The sequence below is a fragment of the Bubalus kerabau genome, chromosome 4, assembly GCF_029407905.1.
Source record: "Bubalus kerabau isolate K-KA32 ecotype Philippines breed swamp buffalo chromosome 4, PCC_UOA_SB_1v2, whole genome shotgun sequence".
NCBI lineage: Eukaryota > Metazoa > Chordata > Mammalia > Artiodactyla > Bovidae > Bubalus > Bubalus kerabau.
The window spans coordinates 8,997,392-9,017,288 of NC_073627.1; the positions used below are offsets into that span (position 1 = coordinate 8,997,392).

Genomic DNA, 19,897 nt, shown 5'->3' on the forward strand with positions numbered 1-19,897 from the left:
TATTCTTGGTCCTCGTGGGTTTAGACATTTTAAAAATTCCTTTACTGTCATTTTAGAAGGGTTTCTGGAGGAAGTGGAAATAAATGAATGTGTTCAATCACCCGTGTTAACCCAAGCATACCATGTCAACCAGAGCTCCTTAACTTGAATTCTGCTAAGTATGTACACACAACCATAGCCCTAAAGGGCTTCCCTGGTGGTTCAGATGGGGGGAGATGCCTGCAATGGGGGAGACCCAGGGTTGATCCCTGGGCTGAGAAGATCTCCTGGAGAAGGGAATGGCTACTCACTCCAGTATTATTGCCTGGAGATTTTCATGGACAGAAGAGCCTGGCAAGCTACAGTCCATGGGGTCTCAAAGAGTCAGACACAACTGAGTGACTAACCCTTTCACTTTTACAGTCCTAAAGAAATGAACCCTGAATATTCACTGGAAGGACTGATGCTGAAGTTGAAGCTCCAATACTTTGGCCACCTGATGCAAAGAACTGACTCATTGGAAAGGAACCTGATGCTAGAAAAGATTGAGGGCAGGAGGAGAAGAGGGTGACAGAGGATGAGATGGTCAGATGGCATCACCGACTCAACGGACACGAGGTTGAGCAAACTCTGGGAGAGAGTGAAGGACAGGGAGACCCGGCGTGCTGCAGTTCATGGGGTCACAGGGTCGGGCACGCCTTAGCGACTGAACGACGACAACGGGACGTGTGTGCAGATGGAGAGATGCTAACGTGTCAGCAAAAACAAGAAACCACCAACTCAAGTGAGAAACCTTCGGTTTCGACACTCACCTACAAGTGCGTGCACACTACCTGCTAGACACCAGGCGTCTGATGGGCTCTTCCAGGAATGGCAGCTCCAAGATTCGAGATGGGGGACAGGAAGAGAAGCACAACTCCACTCCAAACCCCCTCGATGCTCTGAAAGGGCCACCTGTCTGCGCCTACAAATGGCTTTTGTTTCAAAGGTCAAAGAAACTTTAAATTCCATAGATGGCTGTGATTTCCAATCAGGACTGATCCAGGACAAAGCTGGGCTCTGGGAGGGAGGGACTTGCAGTCACTGTTAGGCAACAGGCACGGGGAAAAAACACTTCACACACTTACAAAATGAGACCAGACTCTTACATGCTAACCTCAAAACAACCACTGAGAAAGTCGCAGGGCATGAATAGCAGCACATGTGCCCCTCGGCAGCTGGCCATGCTGCTCGAGGAGGGTGGATCTGTGAAGTGGCGGCAGCCAAGACACACTCGGAAAGCCCAGGGCCTCCGCAGACAAAGCCCCGCGTCACACACAGGCATCCTCGCACTGTCTCAGCACGGCCACCTGCCAAACGGCTCCAGAAACGACGGTGACCAAAGCACATTCATGTCAAGCAACAAGCATTTCATCCCCACTGTTGTTATTGTTTATTCGCTCAGTTGTGTCCGACTCTTTGTGACCCCATGGACTGTAGCCCGCCAGGCTCCTCTGTCCATGGAATTCTCCAGGCAAGAAGACTGGAGTGAGCTGCCATTTCCTTCTCCAGGAGATCTTCCCAATGCAGGGATTAAACCTGCGTCTCCTGAATTGGCAGATGGATTCTTTACCCAGAGAACCCCATCTCAACACCTACCGCATAAAAAATATTACAATCTGTACTATGAGAGAGTCAAGGGGGAAAAAAGATGATACAGTCTATGCCTTTGAAAACCTTCAATTGTAAATGGCATACCATGCATATTTTAAGCAACTGGAACATATGTGCAAGGTTGCCCCGCTGTCCAAGAAGCCCCATTCAACAACCTCATTCTCATTCTAGAGTGACTGCAGCGTCAGAGGTACAACAATCAGAGCTTTGTTCTTAGAAAGATGTAGAACCTAAAAGATGTAGAACCTAAAGGTCTTTGAGACCCTTTAATAAGGGTCTCAAATCCCCTAAAGCTATTTAAACAGGAAAGGGACTTAGATCCCAGTGTAAAGCAAGACACCTCGCACAGACCCCAGGGACACAGACAGGGCACCTACCACAGGAGGGGGCCCACCTGCCAGGGTCTAAAGGATAGACAAGACTCAAATGCAGGGTCTCAGAGGCAAGTCAACACATCACCCGATCTAAAAAACGGGCAAAGGATGTATCTCAATAGACATGTCTCCCAAGAAAATACATATATGGCGATCAAGGAGATGAAAAGACACTCAGCATCATTAGTCATAATGCACATGGCATCATAATGTGATACCACTGCACACCCACCAGGATGGCTATCATCCAAAGACTGATAACAACAAGCCACCACAGAAGCCCACAGTGGATGACTACCTGGTTGTAAGTAGGAATGAAGCACTGCTCTGTGCTGTTTCCGGTGGCTCAGTGCTAAGGAATCCGCCTGCCAGTGCAGGAGACGTGGGTTTGATCCCTACGTCAGGAGACCCCCTGGAGAAGGAAATGGCAACCCACTCTTAGTATTCCTGCCTGGAGAATCCCACGGACAGAGAAGCCTGGCGGGCTGCAGCCCATGGGGTTGTCAAGAGTCAGACGTGACTGAGCACGCACACACTGTCATATGCTACAACACGAAGGGAATTCGGAAACAGGCTAAGGGAGAGAAGTCAGACACAGAGGGCCACACAGACATAGGAGGCTGACTCTTTATGTTCCCAACTATAGGAAATGTGCAGAACAAGCAAACCCATGATGACAGAAAGTGGTTATTCCCAGCGGTTGATAGGAGTGAGGGATGTGGTGTAACTGCTGATGGCTATAGGGTTTCTTTCTTGGGGGGTAATGAAAGTGTTTTAAATTTAGACCGTAATGGTGGGTGTACAAACCTCTGAATACACTAACAACCATTTGAACTGTCTTCCTTAAAAGAGTGAATTTTATGGTATGTGAGCTAAGCCGCTTGCTTCATCATATCCAACTCCCTGCAACCCCATGGACTGCAGCCCGCCAGGCTCCTCTGTCCATGGGATTCTCCAGGCAAGGATACTAGAGTGGGTTGCCATGCGCTCCTCCAGGGGATCTTCCCAACCCAGAGATCAAACCCACATCTCTTATGTCTCCTGCATTGGCAGGCGGGTTCTTTACCACTAGTGCCCCCTGGGCATATGAGTTATATTTCAATAAAGCTGGTGGCTGTTGCTGTTTTTTCCCCCCCAAGCTCAGGTTAAGCTGCCTGGTTGTATGTTCTTGAGTAGAAAGTTTTCTTGGAATATATCTCGAGTCATGGTGTAAATCCCCTAAATCCTCTGTACTATAGATTTTATTTTCCAAGTCAAAAACAAGAAACTGTCTCCACTACAATTAAAATCACCAGAAAACTAAAATGAACGCCACTGACCCCCTCGACTTCTACTCAGAATTAGACGGGCGCCTCCCGTGGACTCCTCTGTCCTAAGGCTTAGTGTCGGGGTTCATTTGTAGCTTCCATCAACCTTAATCTCAACCACTTAGCCCCTCGGGGTCTTAGTTCCCCGATTACAAAATTAAGGAGTCAAACCAAATCTAATCACCCCCTCCAGTCCCTTCCCTGCTGCCATGGACCTCAACACCCTAAAACCTGGGATGCAGCCAATATCAACCATCTCCGGGCCTCAGCCGAAGACCCACCTGCACTGATCACGCCCTTATGGTCCAGGGTCACCAACACAGAAGAGGGGAACCTAAGGTGTGAGTGTCCATGGGAGGCGGGGAAGCTGGAAGCCCCTCTATGGAGGAAACACACGCCAACCTTGGGAACTACTGCCAAGGACACAGTCCCAGTGCTTCTGTGAGCTGCGCCACCTGGGAAGTGTCTTACTGGAGCCACAGGGAAGAGAGTCCGAGCGCTAGGTTCACGCCTGCCCTGGAGAAAGCAAACAGCCCACTGCCCGTGGCACGGTCTGCTCTGGGGCTGTGGAGGGTCCCCTCAAGAGTTTAGTTAGCCTTGGCTTCTGGAAGGATTTCTGGGGTGGCCCCAGCCTGAACCTTCACGCCTCGTGAGCAAAATGCCAAGAGTGGACACAAAAGGCACTAGGAAGTTTCTGGGAATGCTTTTTCATTTAAACTTGAAAACAAACAAACAAACCAAACCACAACTGCCATTCCCCTTCCCCCTCTGCACCCCACCCATCCTGGGCTCCACCACGGGTCTTTTGATTCAAGGACCGCCAATAGCCCCCACTCACATCAGTGGCACCTCTGGCTACTGAGAAGACCCTAGACAGAGGGCTTGGGGGCAGATGCCAAGAGAAAATAAACGCTGGTCCTGCTGCCCCCAACAGCACAGTGGTCTCTCCCTATGTGGTACCCAACTCAACATGGTACACTGCCCGCGCAGAGAAGAGAAAGTGGGGAAGGACAGGCCAGGGACGGGACACTCTAAGTCCATCACTCAACATTGCAAAGCTAACAAAGAGAGAGGGCAAACCCCACCCAGGCCGGCCTGGAGTACGACCTGGCGAGTGCAGACAGCTGTCCAGAAAGCCATGGTATTTAAGAAAAGAAGGGGGGGGGGGGGGGGCGGAGGACAATATATACACATGCATGTCAGAACAGGCGGAGAACAGTGGAGACCACTTTGAAATGTACAAAAATACTGAAGCAGTACATTGTGCACCAGGAACAGCACTACAGGTCAAATACACCTCAAAAACAAACTCACACAAACACAGGTCAGATCTGTGGGTACCAGGGGCAATCCGGAGGGGGAACTGGAGGAAAGTGGTCAAAGGTACAAACTTTCAGTTAAAAGTAAGTGCTGTGGACGTGATGTACACCATGACAAATGTGATTAACACGCCGTACTTTATATATGAGAGTTGAGAGTGAATCCTAAGGGTTCTCACCACGAGGAAGGAAAAGAATTTTCTCATTTTATTTTGTATCTATGAGACTATGGATATTCAGTAAACTTATTCTGGTCATCATGTCATGATATATTTAACTCAAACCATTATGCTGTATACCTTCAACTTATACAAAGCTGCACATCAATCGCATCTCAATAAAATGCAGGAGCAGGGAGAAAAAAGTAGCAAATAGTTTAAAAAATCTAATTAAGGACCTCCCTGGTGGTCCAGTGGCTAAGATTCCATGCTCCCAATGTAGGGGGCCTGGGTTCAATCCCTGGTCAGGGAACCTTTTTATCCAAATGCCGCAACTAAGACCCCACTAAGACCCCACATAGCCAAATAAATACATATTGAAAAAAGAAAAAAAAATCTAATTAATTCAGTCTTGCTGCAGAACCATCACCGAGACATTCTCAGCAGGGTGTTAATATATGCCTAGTCTTGTTAAATATATATGCTTAGAACAGACTAAGTCTGGTCATAGTGATGGTCTCTGGGGAGAAGAAATGTTAGAAAGGAAACAAACATTTCATGACATCCTCTTTAAGCCTTTTGAATGTTGTTCCATCTGCATATATTATCTATTTAAACACACACACAGGAGCATTAAGATTTCAATTTAAAGGGCAGACAAGCTAATTAGCAATATCCCCCCTTGGACCTGCAATCATATTTACTGTGTGGGCTCCCAAACATGACCAGGAAACTGAAGCAGAGCTAAACGACTCCCCGGCAGCGGCAGCTGCCAGCCAGCGCTATGCTGAGTGGTGCTCAGGGTGATCTCGTCCAGTCCCAGAAACCGTCCAAGATTCTGTCTACGGGGCGAGCTGTGGACACGGAGCCATCACAGGTCTCCATGCCGACTCCAAGCCCCAGGGAGCACTTCCTGCACCCTCGTTTTACTCACGGCCCCCTCGTCCAGCCCTCTGCCTGCGGAAAATGCTCGCCGTGAGCTGAAGGCACGACAGACTGGCCCGCCCGGCCTGCAGAGCTCAGGGCCAACCACTGGCACAAGAAGGGCTTATTTCTTGGCAACCGGGGCACAGTCAGCTGACTTGCGCTCTAGTCTCCTAGATGCTGCCAACTAGCCGGGTGCTCCTGCCTCAGTCACAAAAGGCTTCAGCATCGTGCTGGGAAACAGGCGTTCTAAGATGAAGTGTAAGTGGAGACCACTTGGGGGGAGGGCAGTGTAGTAAAGTGAATCAAGTCTTAAATGTATTCCTACCCCTTGACCAGTAATTTCATTTAGGAATTTAACCTAAGAAACTTACAGAAGTAGACAAAAATAGAGAAAAAATACAAGATGTCAGTCCCATCATTTAAAACTGAAAACCTGGCAACAATTTAGCTGGTTGAAAGAGATGGATCAAAGAAACAGGTTCATCCATCGGATGGAATTACGGACATTAAGACTCATGCTATCAAAAATTTTTTGTGAAATGAAAATGTTACCAAAAAGAAACATATCTGCCTCTGAACCCAACTTGCAGAATATGAAGGCCCCAAGGCATGGGTGATAATTCTAATAAAAAGAATGCAGAAAAAGCAGGGGGACTGCATTTGAATGTGGTTAATGGGATGAGCCGATCAACAGAGGAGAGGACCCTGAAGGGCTGAACAAGCCCCTGTGAGGCGCCCACAGCGCACCAGCGCGACCGTGGGTTCCGCAGAAGGTTCGGAACTGAGGCCCCAAGGCTGAAGCAAGGTAAAAGTGACCCAAGTTTCTGTCACTGGTGGTGTTTCTAAAATACAATCTGGGGACTGTCTTGGTGGCTCAGTGGATAGGAATCCGGCCTGCCAATGCTGGGGACATGGGTTTGGTCTCTGATGCAGGAAGATCCCACATGCCGTGAGGCAACGAAGCCCGTGAGCCACAAGTACCGAGTCCACGCACCTAGAGCCCCGCGCTCTGCAGCAAGAAGCCCCGCAGAGCCACTAGAGAGTAGCCCCCCTTGCCGCAACTGGAGGAAAGCCCACGTACAGCGAAAAGACCCAGGGCAGCGAAACATAAAATATCTAAATAAATTTTTAAAATTCACTTCATAGAATACAACCTGGGATAAGTCTTTAGGTTTGAGCCCAAGAGAATCAGTGCACATCAAACAAAGCAGGTGGGGTCGCCCGCCCAGCAACAAGTGTGACCGGGCTTCCACGCAGACGACACTGCCTGTCATGGGAACGGTGTGTTCCAGAACACGAACCAGCAAAGAGAAGACGATGCTCTGGGTTTAAAGCTTCCACTGTTCTGTGGAAATACACAAGTACTGCAAATTTGAACTCCCCTGGACATGTGCAAACGTCCACTTACACGGTCCATTTTAAGTTTGTTAAGTGGTGTGGGGGCAGGATTAAGCACGGTATGTACTTTTGTAAACAAATATTGATATGCTCATAATAGACTGGAATAACCATCCACTGCAGTGATAAGCAGTAGTTATACCTGAGTGGTGGAATTATAGGTGACTTTTTTTAAACCAATTTTTGTTATGTTCTTGCAACTGTGTACTAAGTGTGTATAAGTAACTCAAAATAACTTGAGCAATCAGAAAAAAGCAAAAAACAAACTACCATCTAAGACAAATAAGAGAATAATCCCACCAATTTTCTTCAGGGATGATCACAGAGACTGACAAGAGGCCACTGAGCCTGCGCCTTCCCCGCACACCTGACCTAGATGCTGCACTCCCACGCCCTCACATTCACCTGTCCACCCGCTGCTGCCCTCTGCTCTCCTCCGGCGCCCTCCACGATTCGTGTGGCTCCCAAGTGTCTCTTTCTAGAGAGCTTGACCCCTTCTCTCCAGCATCAAAAGCTGTTGAGCAAAATTCTTCAGTACAGTGACTCTTAGGGCAAAGGATGGAGTGTGGATTAGATAAAGAGCAAGAGCAATTAGAATGGTTTTTCCAACATTCAAAAGGCAATTATGCTAAGTGCACTGTGGAGTCATAGATTTGGATCCTGGAACAAAAGGAGGACATGAGTGGAAAACCAATCCAAACACAAGTGTGTGTTTCAGTTAATGGTGTGGAACCAGGACTAAGTTCTTGCTTTTGACAAATGTACCATATTACATAAGATGTCAACCTTGGGGGAAGCTGGGAGAAGGGTATACCGTGGTCCTTACAACTTTCCTATAAACCTCAAGAGAGTTTATAATGCAGACATGAAATAGGACAATGATAAGAATAAAAGATGGGGGACAGACTGAATACGCATTTCCACGGCGGGTATCTCTCTTCACGTGGCTGCTTCCAGGCACCCAAGACACAGCACAACCAAGACTGAATGTCCTCACCCTCTGTCCCTGGTGCTATTACGGGAGGGGCATCACCTGCTTGAGCCCTTGGGAAACCCAGGTCTCTGCCACTTTAGGGAAAGAGAAAGATGACACGTTCAAAGCAACCATGATGCTGCCTGGCACAGAGCCGGCGATCCATGGATACGGGCTGGACACAAGACAGCCATTTCAGCCCTTTTCCTCCTAGACTGGCTGCGTTCTATTCATAACAACTGTCATATATTTTCACCCTTAAAAGAAATTAAGTCCAACGACACGTCTTGGAGACAGCTGTGTATAAATACCGGTCAGTAGGCAAAAGGGAGTGTGTCTGTGCTTAGTCACTCAGTCGGGTCTGACTCTTTGAGACCCAGGGACTGCAGCCCGCCAGGCTCTTCTGTCCATCTGATTCTCCAGGCAAGAATACTGGAGTGGGTTGCCATTCCCTTCTCCAGGGGATCTTCCCGAATGCAGGGATCAAACCCAGGTCTCCTGAGTTGGCTGGCAGATTCTTTACCATCTGAGCTACCAGGGAAGCCCAGGCAAAAGGGTAAAGGGGAAGAAAACAGGTTTTTCTGCTATTAGGACCTTTAAGCACTGCCTGCTTATCGAGGGCAACTCAATGTCCCTTCCCTCCTGTGGCCCATCTTTAGCCAATCTCTGGCATTAACACTTACTAGAAGACTAAGCAGAAGGGAGACAAGAACCCTAAATCAGATATATATATACACATATATACTTAAAACTTGGGGTGCGGGGTAGATTAAAAACCTGAATCTACAATAACAGGGTTTTAAGCACCTATATATACGTCAGTCCAACTCAAAGGGTAGTTAGTTCCAACCAGCAGACTCTGCATCACAGGGAGGACACTCCCCTCCAGGTCCTCGGGCCTGCCCACCCCAGTTTGACTGTGTCAGAAGAACCTGCGTTAACAGCAGCCAGCTGATTCCATGCCATTGGCTTTTGTAGGTGTGACTGGGGATCATTTACCATGCTCTCCCCGCTCCCCCTAGCCCCACAGGTAAACAGGGTGGTTAGATCCATTTTTAATTGAAGGAGTTACTCCTCCATGTGAGTCATTTGGAACGTAAGCTTTCACAGAAAGCCCTGTTTCTCAAGAAGCACCCCATCCGGGGAGAGAACACGGGGTGTGAGATGCAAGGAACAGCACAGGTGACCTGGGTTCAAATGAAGGGGCAGAGAGTAGGTGAGGATCCCCGAAGACACAGGAAGGCAGGACCGGAGGCTGGGGGTGGAGCGCTCACCCGGGAGCTCAGCCTACCTGCTGGGCTGAAAAGGGGTCCGGAGGCCAGGAGGCAGTCCGGGCTGGGGCAGTCAGAGCCGGAACCAATGCAGGAGCGAGGACATGCAGGGCAAGCAAGGGGCGTTTCCAACAAAGATCTGACGACAGACAAGACGGGGCCTGGCACCAAAAGCACAGGCAACAAAAGCAAACAAAACAGACAGTTCGGGCTTCAGGAAAATTAAAACAAGTTTTATGCATCAAAAGACTGCCAAGAGAGTAAAATGCAACACCCACGAAGGAGAAAATACCTGCAATCAGGTATCTGACAAAGGATTAACATCCAGAACATAGAGTGGTGGTTTAGTCGCTAAGTCATGTCTGACCCTTTGCGACTCCGTGGACTGTAGCCCACCAGGCTCCCTCTGTCCATGGGATTTCCCAGGCAAGAATACTGGAGTGGGTTGCCACTTCCTTCTCCAGGGGATCTTCCTGACTCAGGGATTGAACCCAGGTCTCCCAAATTGCAGACAGATTCTTCACTGACTGAGCTACCAGGGAATATAGAGAGAACTCCTAAAACTCAGCAACAATAGAGAACAATTCAAGTCAAAGACGGGCAGATGACCTGAATAAATGTTTCTTCAAAGAAGACACGCGAGTGATCAATAAGCACATGAAAAGATGCCCAACACCGCTAATCTAATCGTTAGGGAAATGCAAATCATAACTACAATGAGGTATCATCTCACACTCAGCACGATGGCTACTATCGAAAAATAAATAAAAATTACAAATGTAGGGTGTGGAGAAACTGGAACCCTTGTGCCCTGTTGGTGGGAATGTAAAATGGTATCGCTGCAATGGAAAAACAGTTCGGCAGCTCCTCAAGAAAGTAAAAATAGAATTACCATATGATCCAGCAATCCCACTTCTGGGTATATACCCAAAAGAACTGAAAACCAGGATCTCAAAGAGATATCTGTACACCCATTTTCCTAGCAGCATTATTTATAACAGGGAAAAAGGGTCAGAATGGGAGCCCCAAAAGGAGAATTTTAAATGATCCCAAACGTTCTGATGTTTAGAAGATGTACACTTGAGTACTTGGAGGTGAGCGTCAAGTCTGCTCCTGACTCACCAGGGGCTCTGGAGGAAGCGTATTTACATACTCTTACAGATACAGATAAAGCAAACTTGGCACGAAGACGAGGTTAACTACTGACTCATGGTGGCTGGTAATTAGTAATCACTGGCCTAGTCGTTCAACTTCTCTCTGTTTAAAACTGTCTCATAATAAAAAGTTGGGAAAGGAAATGTTTACAACTCCACAGACTTGCGGGTGGAGAGGGCAGTTAACACTCGCAAAGTCGGAGGTTCTAGATGACAGGATGGAGCCATCGAGGAAGCAGCTGGGAATGTGCGAGTAAGGACGAACAAGCAGGTACCAGCAGCCCTTCCCTGGTGGCTCAGACGGTAAAGATAAAGAATCCGTCTGCACTGTGGGAGACCTGGGTTCGATCCCTGGTTCGGGATGATCCACTAGAGGAGGGCATGGCAACCCACTCCAGTATTCTTGCCTGGAGAATCCCCATGGACAGAGGAGCCTGATGGGCTGCAGTCCAAGGGGTACCAGAGTCGAACACGACAGAGCAACTAAGCACCGCACACAGCATAGCAGGCTGAAGAAAAGCCCAGAGGAGAGGGGAATCTTCAAAATTTCCTAAGAGGAAAGAAGGTAAAAGAGAGAAAAATTCACTACAGCCAGAAGAGTGTAACTCAATGGAATAGAGTTTCCATTAAGAGGGTGATTGATGGACCATACTGACAAGGCTGGAGGGTCAACAGGGCAGGGACTGAGAAAAAGTTCTAAGTACCATGACCAGGAATTCCCTAGGCCTTTGTGACCTTCGGAAGAGCTGTTCACACCCTTCAGTGGGAGGCCAGAAGGAGAAAGGCTTTGGGGTGCTCCGGTCACGGGGAAATGGAGGCAAACACCCCTTCTCACCCGGGGGTGGTGGGTGCCCCCAAAGCACGCTGGGGGAGGGTGAGATGCTTTTTCTCCCTTGTCCTGAAGATGACATCATCAGCCTTCAGGGCCCTCAAACTCCCTCAAGTAATTAAACAGTCAGAGCTGCTTTCAGCCCAGAGTATGTCAGGTCCTGATGCTCCTGGAAGCCACACAAGAGACACACATGTATGTGTCTGTCTTCCTTCCCACCTGCGCTTAGGGGGCCAGTAAGTATAGTCCTGTGGACATGCCTGTCAAGGCAGCTCCGCCAGCCCTCATCACAGCAGCATCTCCCACAAAAAAGGATTAAAATTAAAGCTAGGAGGAAGAACCTCATCAGAGCTGCTGAGTGTGAACGACCAGCTCTCACTTGCAGGATGCAAATGAAGAACGCTCTTCAGACTGCAGGAAATCTCTCCAGGAGCTGGGGGTTTTCATTTTATTGTTGAATAGGATTGACTGCAGTTTGTTTTTTTGTTTTTTTAAAGCACTACTCAGTATCTTGAATTTTTTTAATTGCTCAGATTGTCATAGTCAGAATGAATTTTTACCAGATATAGCTATGCTATCAACTTAAACCATAAGTGATCTGGTGTCTAGTTCCTTTCATCTTGCTGCAGAAAATAAGATGTTTCAGTCTTTCAAAATATGCAAACACACCAAAAACCCCTAAACCAGTCAACTAGATTTAACCCCAAAGGACATGCATCCCAGGACTTACTGCCGAGCTGAACCCCTCTGAACAGCAGGGGTTTGCCTCAATGTTTAAATCGTAAGACCTTTTTCACAATCCTGCTTCAGAAGAACACAGTGGACCTGCGGACCCGATGGACCAAGAGATCCATTCAAAGCAGTCAGCCTGGGTCGAAGGACATGAAACCCTCAACCGCAGGGTGTAGCTGAAGAGCAAAACACGGGCAAATAACCTTGGAGAAGATACATTTAGAGGGTCATCCACTAACATGATTCAGTTCTATTCTAAACTACAAAAAATTCCAGTAAGCGTTTTGCTCTTCACTGTTGGCAACCACACGTGTCAGGTGGCTCCTAACAGAGCCCCCTGAGGCTGGCAGAAATGTCAGCGAGAGAAGCAATTCTGAACGTGTGTTCCAGCTCAGTCAGAGTTGCCACTGTGAGCTCAGGAGCATGAAAACCTCGTCCTTCTCAGGGCTTGGCATCCAGCCGCTGGGCCGCTGGAGCCTCAGGGAGGAGCTACGGTTAAAAACACCAAACTGCTAGTCAATGTGAGTGACAGCATCGTGTAAAGCGAAAAGCACTCTGGAAACGTCCTGCTGGCCATTTCCCCCCCCTTGAGCATCTTCCCACTCCGATCTGGGCAGCAAACTCCGAAAAGCTTTCAATCAGAACAAGAGCACGGATTGTGTCTTCCAAGGGTTAAGGCTCTTTAAAAGAGAACCCGCTCATCACTGAAATCACCGTAAATTCAACTCAGAGGGGACCACAGGGGCAGCTGCACTGGTCACGGGCCCAGCGCTGTGGCGATGGCAGTGCGCATCGCCCACTGCACCCGCAGCCCTTTTGTAAAGCGCGGGCCCCATGGATGTTCCACCGGAGTCCAGGAGGCCCGTGGGTAAAGTTATAAAAAAGGAAAAGTTCCTCTTGATAGAACAGGAAAATGACAAACAGAAAGGCAGGACTGCCGGGGACACGGGGTGGGGAAAGCACCGGAGGACCTCAGTGTCCTAAAGCAAAAACAGGTGGGGAGCGGAGGCAGCCTGCCGGGAGGGGCTGGGCCCGGGAGAGGGGACTGAAGGAGCCCACCTGAACCCGGCTCGGGGCTCAGCATTCCCAGCGGGAGGGTGACGACGGCAGCAAGACGGGGCAGGAGGTCACGCTGGACTTCCTGACATCACCCTCGTCTAAGAAGGCCGGTTACCTGCGGGCAGGGAATCAGACTTGCACAGGTTTCTTTCACTCAACATCTAGGGGTATTCACAGGTTCTCTAGAAATAAAGTGTCTTCTGACAGTTGTTTGGATAATGACCAAGGGGCTAGGGAATGAATGACAAAAGTAGGCGGGAAGCAGCCTGCAGCGCTTTTAAACAGGGTGTTTCCCCCACACTCCTTCTGCTCTTGTCCAAGACGGCCTCCCTTGTGGCCACTGGTCCACCTTCCACCCATCCCAACACCCTGCCCTTTCTCCTCACCTGTGGTTCCCTCCCAGTCCACTGGGACATCCAAGTGTGAAAAGACTGGATGATTAATGCCAACCACAGGGCTAGTGACTCATGTTTGATGGGGGTACTCAATTCTAGTTAACGACGTATGAAACCTCAGGTGACGGCAAACTATATTTACTTCCACTTTATTTGGGTTCCTCCACTATTATCAGTGTGACTGGATAAGTTACACAACTACTCTGTTCCTCGGGTTCCTTCTCTAAAACAGTAATGATAGTACCTAATTCCCAGGGGTGTTGTACACATAAGTGAGCCAAACGCATAAAGCACCTATCGAGTGCCCAGCACATAGTAACACAGTAAGAAGAAAAACAAGCATTATGTAATCTTTAAATACAAAAGCAATACTCTGCCATCCTTGTAATTCACAATCTCATTTTCTGTCTTTTGGGAATTTCAAAAGATGCCCCTAGATTCTGGAAGATATATATACCTACATACACACATTCATTCTGTCCCCTCCTGGAGGCTGGTAGACTTTGCCAGGTGTTACTTTAAATGTCCATTACTGTTTTCTTATAAAGTAACAGGAGTGAAGATCATGAGTATTTATAGACGAGGCTTAAAGAAGAAGTCAAAGGTATAATCCACCAGGTCGTAAGCGGCAACATCATCAAATAGGAATTCCTACATCACTGAAACAAACTGCACCTTCTGGCTTCTCTGTGGAGGAGCATCACCCTGTGACACATGGATGTGATCTGAAGGGGCGGGGCTGGCCTTGTCTGATGGACATCAGGATAGTGTCTGCCGACAGCCAAGAGGCTGCTCTGGGCACCACCCAGCTGAGCTTCTGGTTATTCCACCTGTGCAGGCTGAGTTCAGTGGCTAGAAAGACAGACCTCGTATTTTATTGCAGACAGAGAAAAGGAGGCAGTGACGAGGCCAAGGTCATTCAGAGCAGGTGACAGCCAGCAAGAGCACCCAAGGGTTTTTACTTCCAATCACAGGATGCAAACACATGTCCCTCATTGGGTGAAAGTGCCCTTGAGTTAGGCAGTGGGCCAGACAGAGAAGCCAGGAAGACACTGAGGCCTACGAGTTAGAAACCAGATGCCAAGGGACAAAGATTAAAATCACAGAATAGTGGTGAGATGCCACAGCGCTGTGATCCTACCTGAATAAAATGCAATTGGATGCGCTCAGTCCTGCACCCTGGTTAACCTTATGTAACTTCTTCCTATTACATCACTGAGAACAATTGCTTTTAATGGGTCCAGCACTGGACCAGAGAGGCAAGCAAACCTCATATGCTATGATGCTACACCTAAATAGCTTTCCCCATGGAAATGCTGGCCTGAGTAGGAGCCAAAAATAAACCCAAAAGCCAATTCCAGAGGGACCTGTCACCAGGAATGCCACACACACACACAAAAACACACACCACCTCACAAAAGGAGGGTGATCGTGAGACAGACCGTGAAAACTGTGGCAACTGAGAGCAAGAGACAACGCACAAGAGACGGGAAAGCAAACGAGTGTAAACACGAAAGCCCCAAAGCTGCTCAGACAAACAGCAGCTGGCGCTCTTCCTTACAGGGGCTGCTCTGCCCAACCATGACAGGTGGAGATCAGGATGACCCACCATGTTTAGCCAACGCTCAAGAAGGGCAAGAGGCTGTCAGCACTCGGCTTCATTCCAAAAATCTACTCAAAGGATGACCATTGATGGGAAGGCCGAAGTCTCCACACAGGAGATCCATGGCCAAATGGGACAAGTCTCAAGTGGATAAATCAGCTATCACACTGAAGGGGTCAGGAGCTCAAGGAAAGGAAGGAGCACAGATTGAGTGCCTCTTTTTAAGTCCTAAAGAAGCTTATAACTTTGGCTGCTTGAAGCCTCAGGAGTCAGACCATAAATCCTGCAGTTTCCAGAAGAACGACTTATTTTTCTGTTGATAACTTTCACGGTAGTGGCCAGGAGGGGATAGGACTTGCTGACTGTCCTCTTCATCTCTCTTTCTCAATTTGCTCATTAAAAACTTAAAAGAAATTAAGAAACTAAGAGTACTCAATGTCTGCCATATTAACATGAAAACTACAAAAAACACTCCACAGCCTACCAAACAATTCACATTAAAAGGACACTATTTATAAAATGGCAATAGGTGGCAGCTTTAAAAAGAAAAGTTTCCCAAGACTGGCACTGCTTTATCCTATCAGTAACTGGGTTCTCAAGTCTCATAACCAGATTAGTGATGGAGTAGGAATCACTCTCCGTCTACTGGTCTTTACAGCACACTGTCCCCTCAATGGGTATATAAGGAGTGGGAAGTGAGACGGAAAGTCTTCCTAAACCATAATGTCACACAGTCCCAGGCCCCACCCCACCACCCCAGTGGGTGCTCAGGAGCAAAACCTCAGGAGCAGAACTGGTCAGGGTCATCTGTGCCTGTGGTTCGCGGTAATAGAGAGCTACCTACCAGGTATAAACGCCCCTCTTTCCCGCCAATAAACCCATTCTCAAGTCCTGACGGAAGCACTAGCTCCTGCCATCTACTCATGGGCACTACGTGTCACCCCATCCCAGGATCCCTATGTCCATGAGGTTTTGCCAAGCTCAGAAGCAACAGAAACTACAATAGCAAAGAAAACATCACCGCTGGAGCCACGATGGACTTCACCGAATTCAAAGCAAGTCACAAGAGGGCAGCTTCAAAATATATCCAACCTGGGGCCTTAAACTTCTTTTCTATTTAATTCCAAAATAGATTATTTTAAGTCAAACTTCATAGAATTACACATTGTGGGAGGAGACAGACTGAGCATAACTGTAAACAAAGTTAACCACCAAAGTCGAGACGAACAGGAACAACAACTGAGAAACACTGCAGCTCCCGGCAGTGAGCCGGGCCTGCCTCTCTGAGTCCCCGGGCAGCAGGCCCTGGCAGAGGCCAGCGAGCTCCATCCCAGAAGTCACAAACCTCTAGAGGAGATGGTTAGGGAAAACGTTTTTTAAGAACCAGTGGAAAGATGCTGGCAACCCTTCACCAGTGAGACAACCTTCGCTAGTGTTGACAACACACAAAGCAGTGCATAGGGCAAAAAATCCTGTCTTCCCAACAATACTGGCAGTAATTTTAACCAGCATTCTGCAGCAAAAGGTCATCTATTCCACATACTTTTGCGTGAACTTATCATTTTCTCTCCGACTCAGAGAAGCTACCGCCTGATCTGTATTTTTCTGAGGGGAAGCCAGGGGTCCTGTGCACGGATTTCTGTGCCCGTGGATGCACATGCACTGGCTGGGAAAAAGACTCTGCTGGTATCAGTGGTGACTTCTGCCACTAGGAAATGGATCACAGGCTCTTCCGGAGAGTGGGGACTTCTTCCCAGCCAGACCAGTCATCACAGAACCCTTGTGCAGGTCGCCTTCGTCTCCCATTGGGTCAGAAACCCAGATTAACTTCTAAAGTGCCCTCCCCTGAAATCAGACCACTCAACACCCCGGGCAGCTAAAACAGTCCAGGCCTGATTCTTGCCAAGAAATGTTTTCTTGAAGGAGAGGAGGAGGAGGAGATGAAATAGGGGTGAAAGATACAAGAGGCGTGTGTGTCTGTGAATTACTGATAGGAGTTCACACTGGGGGAAAACAAGATGTGAAAAGCCACCAAACCAACCCTGGTTCACGGTTTAAGTTTTATGATGATGAACGGGGGAGTCTGCTATTTGCTTAATGGCCTCAGGTAAGACAAATCCTTCAGGTTTCCAAATGGGTGGCTCCTCTCCATCCAGGATTCTATAGGATTTTTTTTTCCCCCCAAGGAGTCCAACTGTACTTAAGAGAGTCATCAATTCCAGTCAGTAGCTGCCACATCCCTCCCTGCACCCCCAGGGCTATTAATATCAGGGCTCCGATTGTTAATGATTTTACTCAAAGTTCCCTGCAGCAGTTAAAACCAGGCAACAAGCTAAAACACAAAGGGGCTGCTTTTCTTCACCCATAATAACGCATTCTGCAATCCAGTGAACTTCCTGGGGTTTCATGTCTGCCGAGATTTTCACCTCTATCTTTTGTTTTGGAATGCCCACAAGCCCTCCCTTCACGGACCGGCACGGCCTTCCTTTCTGGATGCATAATGCAGTAGGTAGCTGCTCTGGGGGTCAGAAGAACGCCGCACTGGTGTAAAGCCGAGAGCGTGCCTGCCCCAGGAGTTCCCCCTGGGTTCACACACAGGATCTTGAGGCCGACACCGCAGCAGCCTGGCACGGGCTTGCCAGTTTGCCAGTCTTTAGCGTGGGGGAAGCCCGGGGCCCGGTGGCCCAGGGCTGGTGCAATGACTTTGCACCGGAGCGTCCCCGCCGCGGAGGCTTGTCCTCCCATCTCGGCCCCACTGCAGTGTGGCACCACTACCGGGCAGCGCCCTGCACGCCTTCCCTCTCGGCCCAGGGCTCGAGCGGCCGACTCGGTCCCCCGCCGGCCCCCCGGCCCGGCCCCCGCCCGCCGGCCCGCCGCACCTTGGTCTCCTTCACGTGCTGCTTGACGCCCTCCGGGTACCACTGGACGCGCACGTAGCCGCGGCGCAGCGGGCTGGCCCGGCCCTCCTCGTGGCCCGCGCCCCCAGCCTCCGAGCAGCCTGAGCTCCCACGGCCCTCCTCCTCGCCCTCCGAGTCCGAGTCCTCGCCGTGGATGAGGCGCACCAGCCCGAAGTGCACCGAGCCGCGGTAACGGCCCGACACCAGGTCGTGGGAGAAGAGCAACCGCTGCGAGCCGGCTTCGGGGCCAGAGTCCGAGGATGGCCCGGAGCCCGAGTCCGCCGCGGACGCCGGCGCCGGGGCCGAGGCGGGGGCTGCGTCCGGGCTCGGGGGCACGTCCGGGACCTGGGCGGGAGCCGGGGCTTCGGGCGCGGACGCTGCGGGATCCGCCATAACTGCGCTGCGCGAGTCTCGGGCGGCGGCGGCGGCGGCGGTGGCGGCGGCGGCGGCAGCAGCGGCGGCGAAAAAGGCACGGGGAGGCGGGGCCTGCCGGCGCCGGGGGGCGGGGCCACGGCGCGCTGACGTGGCTGCGTGCCGCCGTCGTCAGGGAACCGAGATGCGGTTGCTAGGGGCTACTGCCTGGTCGCTAGGGGACGCTGGAGATTCTGCCGCGGGCGAGGGGCGGGGTGGGAAGGGGTGGGAAGGGGTGGACTGCACGAGGGCGGGGCGGGGCCAGAGGGAGTGAAAGGACGGAGAGAGGAGGCAGGGGTGGAGACCCGGAGGCGGGAAGTGAAGTGCTCACCGATGAAAGAGGGGAGGGGTCGAGGTAGGATGGAGGATGGTCCGGAGACCGTCCACAACACTTAATGAGCTCCCTGGACGTCTCCAGTCTAGTTCTAGGCACTGGGAGGGATACAGAAGGAACAAGATACAGCCTCTGTCCTCTAGGTGTTTACAATCTAGTTGGAAAGACGAAACATACACACATTAAATAGCTTAAAGGCAACTCCAAGGCAGCTTGTAAGCAAGGCTAAATATAGAGTATCTACAGTGTACTGCATTAGGGAATTCCTTGCAAAGCCTGGAAGGTCATGACCCCTTAGGGACTGGTCAAGGAATTGGTGAAGGAGTCCCAGAGAAAGATTGAAAACGTAAGCAAGTGTTAGTGGCCCTTATGGTTTGGCTTTAAACTCTTGCCTGGAAAATCACATGGACAGAGGAGCCTGGTAGGCTGCAGTCCATGGGGTCGCAGAGAGCGACCTAATGACTAAGCGACTTCACTTTCACTTTTCACTTTCATGCCTTGGAGAAGGAAATGGCAACCCACTCCAGTGTTCTTGCCTGGAGAATCCCAGGGACGGCGGAGCCTGGTGGGCTGCCTTCTATGGGGTCACAGAGTCGGACACGACTGAAGTGACAGCAGCAGCAGATAACTTCAAAGCTCCCTGAGGCTTATGCGTTGCAAGAGGGAGGAGAGAGGGGTAATTAAGAATGTAAGCCGTCGATTCCAATTTTGGGCATAGACACTTACTAACCTTATGAAGTTGGCAAGCTGATAAACTTCTTTTCACCTTAATTTTCTCATCTGTAAAATTGGGGAGGTAATAGCAGTACCTCTGTCATCTGGCAGTTGAGAGGATTAAGTGAAATAGAACAGTGCCTGGCATATAGTTCCCCAATAAAGGAATTTTTTATATATTTCATTATTATAATATTTCAAACCCCCTGCCTAGACTAACATTCTAGACTGGCAGAATTCTTAGACTTACAATCTGCTCCAGATTGCCATTTTAAAATATTAAAAGTAATTATAAAACAGAAGTAATTATACTGATGTGTCTCTCCTAAGTAACTTCCAAAAGATTTAGATACATTCTCAGAGGACAGATTCATACTGGGTTGTTGAAAGGAAATTAGGAATACTCAAGA

At 49.5% G+C, this 19,897-nt stretch overlaps 1 protein-coding gene across 3 annotated transcripts in view; it reads right to left on the minus strand.

Annotated features, from left to right (window-relative positions):
• Nucleotides 1-18,476, minus strand: part of UBE2O (ubiquitin conjugating enzyme E2 O) — a 49,198-nt gene extending 30,722 nt beyond the window's left edge. For all 3 annotated transcript variants that reach the window (XM_055575204.1, XM_055575203.1, XM_055575201.1), the window contains exon 1: nt 18,011-18,476. In XM_055575204.1, the coding sequence (XP_055431179.1) occupies nt 18,011-18,421 (411 nt within the window). In that variant the 5' untranslated portion in view covers nt 18,422-18,476. The remainder of the gene's footprint in view (nt 1-18,010) is intronic.
• Nucleotides 18,477-19,897: the final 1,421 nt, after the last annotated feature.